This window comes from Chenopodium quinoa, unplaced genomic scaffold, assembly GCF_001683475.1.
Source record: "Chenopodium quinoa cultivar QQ74 unplaced genomic scaffold, ASM168347v1, whole genome shotgun sequence".
Lineage (NCBI taxonomy): Eukaryota > Viridiplantae > Streptophyta > Magnoliopsida > Caryophyllales > Amaranthaceae > Chenopodium > Chenopodium quinoa.
This window is the reverse complement of record NW_018743405.1, coordinates 3,890,713-3,899,659: the sequence shown is the minus strand read 5'-3', so window position 1 is coordinate 3,899,659 and position 8,947 is coordinate 3,890,713. Positions and strand designations below refer to the sequence as shown.

The following is an 8,947-nucleotide window of genomic DNA, read 5'->3' as shown; positions in this document are numbered from 1 at the left end:
GGAGAAATGGTGGGAAGCATTACAGCCTTTCCTTTATTCCTGACCAAAGGGACCGCGCTCCGCCCTCTCAGAGAGGTAGAAGTGGCCGGGAAGATTCAGGATGAGCCCCGACTTGATCAAGGAAAGAGAGGCGGATGTGCACTCTCGGTTCCCTTACATCGAGACGATCATAAACGCTCCGGTGAGCAGATTCTGGCCAAGAGGCAGAATTGCTGCTTTTGTTGCTTTGGAAGATCACGGTGTCGGACTCTTTGAAGAAATGCGGGTTTTTACTCCTTTCCCATTCAGTTCTCCATGTGTCCTCTTCCCATTTGTCCTCCAATTCTTTGAAGGATTTGGGCCTCCCCCCTCTTGCCTGATTCTCCTCCGCTGATGCCTGGTATGCGGAGGTGATCGGTCATGTAGAGGAGGCATGGTTCCAGCCTTCATGGCCTCTATGAAGACCGCTAGAGCTCTCGCAATTTCCTCGGTTGAGGGTCCCGTTTAAGGGGTCCTCAACTGAGTTTGGGAGCGAGTGTGGATGCTCAAAGGTGGACTTCAAGCATTGGAGTGACTCGGACGCTGAGAATTCGTCCGTTGAGAATGATGAGAGGAAGATTGAGTTCTCTCTCTTGATGCCCCCCTGAGATGGCCTCCCCGGAGGAATGCCTGGTCGGTGAGGCTTGCGGAGACGGCGAGGGCTTCTCAGGCACCCCGTGGCTCCTCTTTGACGAAGAGCTGCCACTCCCGTCGGATTTCTTGCTCTTACGGTTAGATTAGAGTAGAACAATTGAGATTAGCTTAAAGATTTTTTTAAAGTCTTCCCCACAGAATACGCCAAATTTTTTCGGGTGAAACAATAGCACCCTGTCGAAGGTCCTATGAAGTGGATGAAGACTGAGCTCTATCCAAGTGATGTTGAGCCGAGGATTTCCTGCACAGCAAACATACGTAAAGTGGCACCGGGGGTGTGCCGAGGAAGGCCCTCCGATGTCAAAGTCACTATAGTGTAGAGAGAGAAAGTGTTATGTAAGAGTATTAATTGCTTGAGGCTATATGTGAATGAATGCAATATGGGAGAAGTTAAGGTTTTTATACCTTAGCACAATATGAAAAATTTACCCTACACCCTAGTGTAGGGTATGTTCCCTACACCCCCCTTAAGCTACGTCGTTTTGTAGTTGGGGTAGAGTTCTCATGTGCAGCTTCATTTTGCCATTCTTTCCCTGTTTTTTTTTTTCTTCCTCTTTTTTCCTTTTTTCTTTGTTTCTTATTATTCAAGCTATGTATATATATATGATTTTAAACCCTATTTTTTCTCTCTCTTCAATTGATCAACCTCTATTTTTTATCTACATTTTTCTCTTGTTATTTCATCTTCTTCATTTGATTTTTTTTACGAATTTGATAATTGTTACCGATCATCAATGACGAATTCTGCATCTGGAGATTGCGTTGATTTTGATCGTGATTGCGAGCGTGTGTTTCCTTCTGGAGTTCGTTTGGTTGATTCGTTGCTTCAACAAAGTGAGTAATTGTGATCATAATTTTGCAATTTTTAATCATCTCTACTTTGTTCTGTTATAATGCTCTGTTTATTTGAACTTAATTTATGTATTATTATTCATCTTCGATTTTTGAATTTACTACTTTGATTACACTATAATGATAATGTAATTCGATTGTTATACTTTGTATGAACATTTTGTTGCTTCTTTTGTTTTCTTTGTGTTTTAGAATTGTGTGTTTTTGTTGTATATTTTTTAGATTAATTTTATACTTTCAATTAATCATTTATGTTTTCTTGTTTGTAGTTATTAATTTGTTTATGTTCAGTCTCAAAGTCATTTTTGATCATTTATTTTTACATTTTTATATCGATATTATGTGCAGTGGTAAATAATGAAGATACTGTTTAAAATATTATGTGCTGAAATTTTTGCAATTGATCATGTGCTGTTTTAATATTGAACATTTTACTTATTTGTTATTGTTCATTCATGAAACTCTTTATGATCATTTATAATTGTATATTAAAACTTTGTGCAGTGGAAAAAAAGGATGATATTGTTTATTTAGAAGCAGAAAAGTCTGAATTAAAGGATAAGAATTTAAATCTGAAGATGAAGCTTTTGAAGCGTATAATGAATATGCTTTTAGGAAAGGTTTTGGAATTCGAATTGGGAAGAGTAAGAGAAGAAGAGATGATTCTTTTTTGATGAAAAGATTTGTTTGTTGTAATGAGAGATTCAAAGATAATAAGTGTAAGAATAAAAGGATTTATGAGAAGTTGGATCATCGAGCTGGTTGTTTAGCTTTTGTGCAGTTTCATATTGATCATTTAGGGGTCTATACATGTACAAGACATGAAATGGTTCATAATCATGCTATGATTCCTCCTGAAAAAAGGCATTTGATAAGGTCTCAAAGGGATGTGAATAAAGAGCAACTTCTTTTCATTTCAACAATGAAATTGAGCGGAGTCAAAGTTACTGGTTCTTTGAGGGTTCTAAAGAAGGAGGTTGGTGGATCTCCTAATCTTTCTTTTCCTTCTTCTGATGCGTATAATACATTGTCATCTGAAAAAAGCTACCCAAATTGAAGAATGTGATAGTAACCAATTGATTAAATATTTTGCCAAGAGACATGTGGATGAGGCAGATTTTTATTATGATTTTGAACAAGATGATAGTGGTGCTTTAGTTAGTTTTTTTTGGCGTGATGGTAGGATGATGAGAGATTATCATTACTTTGGAGATTTGTTGGTTTTTTACACAACTTATAGAACTAATAAATATGGAATGATATGTGCTCCATTTGTTGGGATGAACCATCATGGTAACAATGTCATGTTTGGTATGTGTTTTATTCTTAATGAGCGCACCGAGGCTTTTGATTGGTTGTTTGACACATTTTTGCACTCAATGGGAAGGAAAAGTCCCATTGCAATTATGACTGATCAAGCACAAGCGATTGCAGCGGGTATAAGAAACATTTTTCCTTCAACTGTTCATCATCGTTTATGTGTATGGCATCTTGAACAAAATTCTAAGAAACACATTGGAGCATTGAGAGCTTTGGAAGGCTTTACAGATTTGTTTGGATATCTTTTGAAGTATTGTGAAACTCCTGCTGAATTTGAATATTTCTGGAAAAGGTAAATTATTGTTTTTTGTATTTATTTTTTATTTTTATTATGTTATATATTTGATTATTATGTGTTATAGATATGAACATTTAGTGTTTTATATATGATCATACAGTTTTTTCTTTTTTTTTGTATGTTATCATAATATTATTAGTGTCCATATTGTTTATGATCATTATTCTTTATACAAATGTACATATTTTAATTTATATTTTGCTCATTTTTCAATTAATATATGATCATTTCTGTTATACAGGATGTGTGATAAATACAAATGTGAAAATGATGATTGGTTATGTGATTTGTATAAAATAAAGGAAATGTGGTGTCCTGCTTATTCTAAGAAGTATTGGTCTGGTGGTATATTGTCCTCTCAACGTAGTGAAACTACTAATAACTGAGTTTCACAACGTCTTAATAAGACTCAAGGTTTATGTGATTTTTATCATGTTTTTCTTGATGTCGTTTCTGAGTGGAGAAGTAAGGAAGGTGGAAGAGATTACAATACTTTGAGGGGTAATAGGCACCTAGCTTTTGCTAATATTGGTATATTAATTCATGCAAGATCATTGTACACTATTCAAGCTTATGTGCTTTTTGAAGAGGAGTTCATTAGGGGGACAGCTTATGATCATGTTGATAATGGTTTGCGTTTTCCAGAATATTCATATCTTCTTTGGAGGCCTGGGAAGGATATAATTAAGCATGAAGTTGTTTTTAATAAGGAAACACATGCAGTTTGTTGCACATGCATGTACTTTAGTGAGACTGGTTTACTTTGTTCTCATTCTCTTCGAGTATATCATTTGCATTGTGTGCGTAATATTCCACAAGAGTATATAATGAAACGATGGACAAAGGCTGCCATTTTTAGTAATGGTATTGAAGAACCTACTTTGAGGAAAAATGTTGTGGCTACTAGTGTTTGGAGGTCACAAACAATCAGAAAGTTTGTGAAGTTGATAACAAGTTGTCAGAATTCTTTGAATGCAAGGGCAGAGGTTGAGTGTTATTTCAATCTGTTAAAAGAGAAGGTTGACAGCATATCAGGTGTAATTGACTTTAGTGAACCTATTAAAGAGGTTGAAATTGTTGATCTTGAGATCAAGAATCCTCCAAAAGCTAGGCCTAAAGGTGAGAGGAATGTAAGGCCTAAGAGTACCTTGGAGAAGCAGTGCAACAAGGCAAAGGGTAATTTCAAGAGGAAAAAGTCTATGTACACTCCTTACAAAAGGGGTATAGGGCAAGCAGTTGTACAGGTATATCATCATTTAATATTTTCAAATTGATCATTTCAGTTTTCGTAAATGATCATTTATGTTTTTTTTTAATAGGAACTTGATGAGAATGATTGTGTTGTTACTTATGCTAATTCTATTAGTGATCCCACTGAATTCATTGTTTTGAGCAATAAACGGTCTCAGGTAAATTCAAATGTGCCAAAAAAAACATTTTATTTATATTTTATTAATATTGATTTTTATAATTTAAAAATATAGGTTGGCTTTAAATCAACTGTTGTAGAAGAAATTCCTTCTAGTTCTAAGGAATCAGATCATAGTATTTCCAATGATTTTGATCAGGTATGTTTGTTTGTTATTGATTATAAATTTTTTTTATTTTTTGGCATTTATGATCTATATTATAATTTTTTTATTTAATTTTTTTTTTTTTTTTTTTTTTTTTTTGTTTTTTTGTAGGCTACTGGTGAAAGCTCTCTTTCATCCAGCATATCTATTGATGTTGATATTTCATCTATTGCTAAGGTTTTTTTTTTCCTTATTTGTTTGTATAAGTGTTTGTAACTGATCATATAATTTATTTTTTTTAAAGGCGAAGGATTTAAATCTTGAAGGTGTTTCTGCTGTTCAAGCTCGTTCTAATGTTGGTGCAAATAAAGGTACTTCTGGTGTTAAAACTTACTCTCAAATTAATCCAAGAGTTCCAATTCATACTAGTGCGTCAACAAAATCTCTTGTTGTTATTCAACCTACTGTTCCCAGGAATGTTCAAAATCCAACACAGAATTGTTCAAACACCAATCCAGAAATGATCATATCCAACTCCAGGAATGTTCAATCAACAAATGTTCAAGTTATTTCTCCTACGGTTCAAATAAATGATCAAGGCTTTCGTGTTCAGAATGTTCAAGTTACTCCTCCCACAGTTCAAAGAAATGATCAAGGTGCTCGTGTTCAAATTCTTCAATCAAGAAATGTTCAATTAGGTTCTAAAAAGATTTCTTCTAAGTATGATAGGTTGTTAGCCTTTTTTTATACAAGTGTAGCTAAACGTTTGGCTAATAAAGATAAATAAGTTAGTATTTCAGAACTTTATAAACATTAGACTTTTTTGTAATGTTGATTTAAGTACTATTTTGTAATTTTGAATTTTCGATCTATTATGTAAAAGACATAAATATTATATTTTATATAGTACTATTTTTAGTATATTTGAACTTTATATTAGAATTTTATATGTTTTTAAAATTATACATTTATCAATGATTATTTAGTCATTAGAATTTTATATGTTTTAAAATTCTACATTTATCAATGATTATTTAGTCATTTGTATATGAAAAAAAACAGAATAGATTCATATATAAGAAATGAACATATACATAGTTGTAAATGAACATTTGAAACTACAAAGTTGCAAACTTTCTAGCTTTCCTTCTATTTGCTCTTGAGTCAGTGTTTTCTTCAAATAACATCAGTTCTGCTGTGTATTGGAGCCTTAGCTTTCTAATTTGTTCCACCTGTTGAACAAAATGAATTGTCAAATTTTAATTAAACAACCTTTACTGTTTCATAAATGAAGATTATATCTTAAATGATTGAACATTTATAACTCTTACATTGTTTGGTTTTAAATCACAAATCCAACTCTCATTAGGATCAGCAGTGAAGGTTTCCATATGCTTCATAATGTAAACTCCACAGTTTGTATAGTCATCGTTGCTACGCCATTTCATCTTTTCCAAAACAACTATGTAGTCTTCAATTCTATTTGCATCTTCATATCCAAGGTGTTTCATATACTCTGCCAATCCTTTTAACTGATAGAAACAAGAGTAAAAATTGTTTAGAAGTTGGTATTGTGATGAAGACATGAACAATTAATAAAATATAATTGATCATGTAGCTTAATATAAATGAACATACTATCTCACCATCATTTTTGGTTGTTCTTCATATTTTGCTTGGACTGATACATGTTTTGGTAGTTTTCTATTGTCAATTATATGAATTTTGTCTTATATATGATTGACGCACAACAGAAAAAAAATGTTGAGAAGTTGATACTGGGAAGAAGACCTGAACAAATTATATAATGTTATTGGGCAATATATTGAATGTAATTGAACATTTGTATTAAACAAGAATTAATACCTGTTTATATCCAACAATGCTGTCAATTTTATTCAACTTCAGTTCATTGTCAATTCTTTCTATGAAGGCATTAATTCTTGTATTCATTGATGATCCTTCTTGACAAACTCTATTTGTGCACATAATGTGTTGTTGAAATAGGATCAAACATATTGAAGTTAAATGAATTTTTAGCAATTATTTATCATAGGAAAATAGAATCAATAATATAAAAAAAGAAGAAAGACTAACATGAAGCATTGTTGAGAAATAAATCTTGTTTCTCGGCTTTTTATGATTAAGAAACCTTTCCCATCCATCTATGACACAATTTGTCACTTCAACATCATCTCCAAGAGTTTTTATTTCATTTCTATTGATGAGATTCAAGCCATCATAGTATAAGAATGCACTGCATTATGAACATTTAATAATATGAATGTGAACATATTTTTATAAAATATATTAAACCTTAAGTTTAATTAGTCTAAGTAATTACCTTTCATCTTTTCCACCAAGAGCAAAGTCTACTGCAATTTGGTTCATGTCTTTCTCATCTTTAAACAGATCCTTGTACTTGACCAAGTAAGGAGATCGGAAAGCAGGAGGAATTGTTTGCTTTTCACGTTGTGGTCTTGTTGTTCAATATAAAATATTGTTAAATTAAGAAAATTATGAGGAACATAAATGAACATTTGAGTGTATATAAAAAAATTTGAAATTATACCTTTCAACCTTTTCCTTTTAAGTTTTTTCTTCTTTTTTGCAATTGACTTTTTCTTTTCATCATTCCTGATCATATTACATAACACAAATGTACATTTAGATATATGAAAATGTTCATTATTATTTTTGAACATTTACTTAATATAAATAATGTACCTTTTTGTGACTTTTGAGGATGAAGCAACAATCTTCTTGTTTTCACTGAAATGTCAAACACTCTCAGTACATATTAATAAAATATAAGCTTCTTATGTAACACTCTGTGTGCATTTTCAATTCATAAAATGAAAGATATTGATTTAACATAAACCACAGATTCATATTACATATTCAACAAAATATTGTACACACATACAATAGTTTAAGAAACTCCAGTTTCAAGTTACAACACGATAGTAACATAAGTTAAATTTTTCCATCTAGATAATTTATCCTTACTAATTACATAACCCTAATAGTAAGACATGTCTTCAAGATTTTACCCCTCCACTTTTTCATCATTTTTTGTTTTTTCAAAAACATCTTCCTTGTTTTGTTCTCCACCTCCAATTGTGTTTTTTGGATCATCACTTTTTTCACCACCATCTGACCTAGGGTCAGCATCAACCACTGAACCAGATCCTGCATCTAAGAAAAAATTTAATTAGATATTAATTATTTCTTTGTAAATGAACATTTGAGTATTTATAATTGAACATTATACCTGTTCTAGGCAATCCTTCATTATCTGACCTAGTGTCAGCATCAAATTTTGAACCAGTTGCTGCATCTAACAAAAAAAATACAATTAATAATGAATATTTCTTGTTTGTAAATGAACATTTGACACTTTTTAATTGAACATTATACCAGCTCTAGAAAATTCTTCAATTCTTTGTTCTGAAGCTGCTGAAGTTTTACCCACATCCTTTTCTCCAGCTGTATTATAAATCATCATTTTGGAGATACACTAAGTTAATAGTATTTACACATAATAATTAGAAATGAACATTTCTACTTAAGTTTATGTACATTATTATTAAATATATGAACATATTACCATTTGTTGAAATTATTGGTTGTTCAATTATATTACCAAGTGTTGAAGTGGTGGACCCTGTTTCTGTTTAGGACAATTTAGACCACAAATTTAGAATTTTTCATATAAAAATTAGGATATATAGTCTCTTTTAGTTAGAATTTACCAATGGCTGGAGAAGGTGGAGTCAACCCCAAGCTGAAAGCTTTTCTGATGTCATATTCTTGTTCTTTTTCCTTTCCCTTTTTGGTTAATTTCTTCCCAGTCATTTGCTTCTCAGTTGTTTCCTTTTCAGACCCTTGCATCAGATTCTTCTCAGCTTGTGCAAGTGCATTTAGGAAATCCTCACTGCCAAAGAATTCTTCATCTTGGCTTTAAATTGATGGTTCCCTAGCTGCCACCTTTCCCAAAACTTCATCAACTTTTTTCACCAAGTCATTTCCAGGTAAGATGTCCTTTGCCTTCACCAATTTTGAAGAAAGCTTTGACAGGTTTGAACAAGTTGTGTTTACCAGGGAAAACAAAATCATACATGAAAACCTATATGAATGAATATTAAAAATTATGCAGTTGAACATTTAAGATTATACAAATGAACATTTATGTTAACAAAAGTGATCATTTTATAACCTCAGGACTTTCTTCAACTTCTACAGCAATCCTTGGTAGAATTTTCCCTCTCCCAAATCCCAATTCTAATTC

General features: G+C 32.1%; 1 protein-coding gene across 1 annotated transcript; it reads left to right on the top strand.

Annotated features, from left to right (window-relative positions):
- Positions 1-1,406: 1,406 nt before the first annotated feature.
- On the top strand, positions 1,407-4,524 carry LOC110739040 (protein FAR1-RELATED SEQUENCE 5-like). Its single transcript, XM_021919494.1, has 5 exons — positions 1,407-1,506; positions 2,029-2,168; positions 2,306-2,474; positions 2,569-3,136; positions 3,384-4,524. The coding sequence occupies exons 1-5, from the start codon at positions 1,407-1,409 to the stop codon at positions 3,526-3,528; spliced, it is 1,122 nt and encodes a 373-aa protein (XP_021775186.1). The 3' UTR covers positions 3,529-4,524.
- The last annotated feature ends 4,423 nt before the right edge of the window (positions 4,525-8,947 follow it).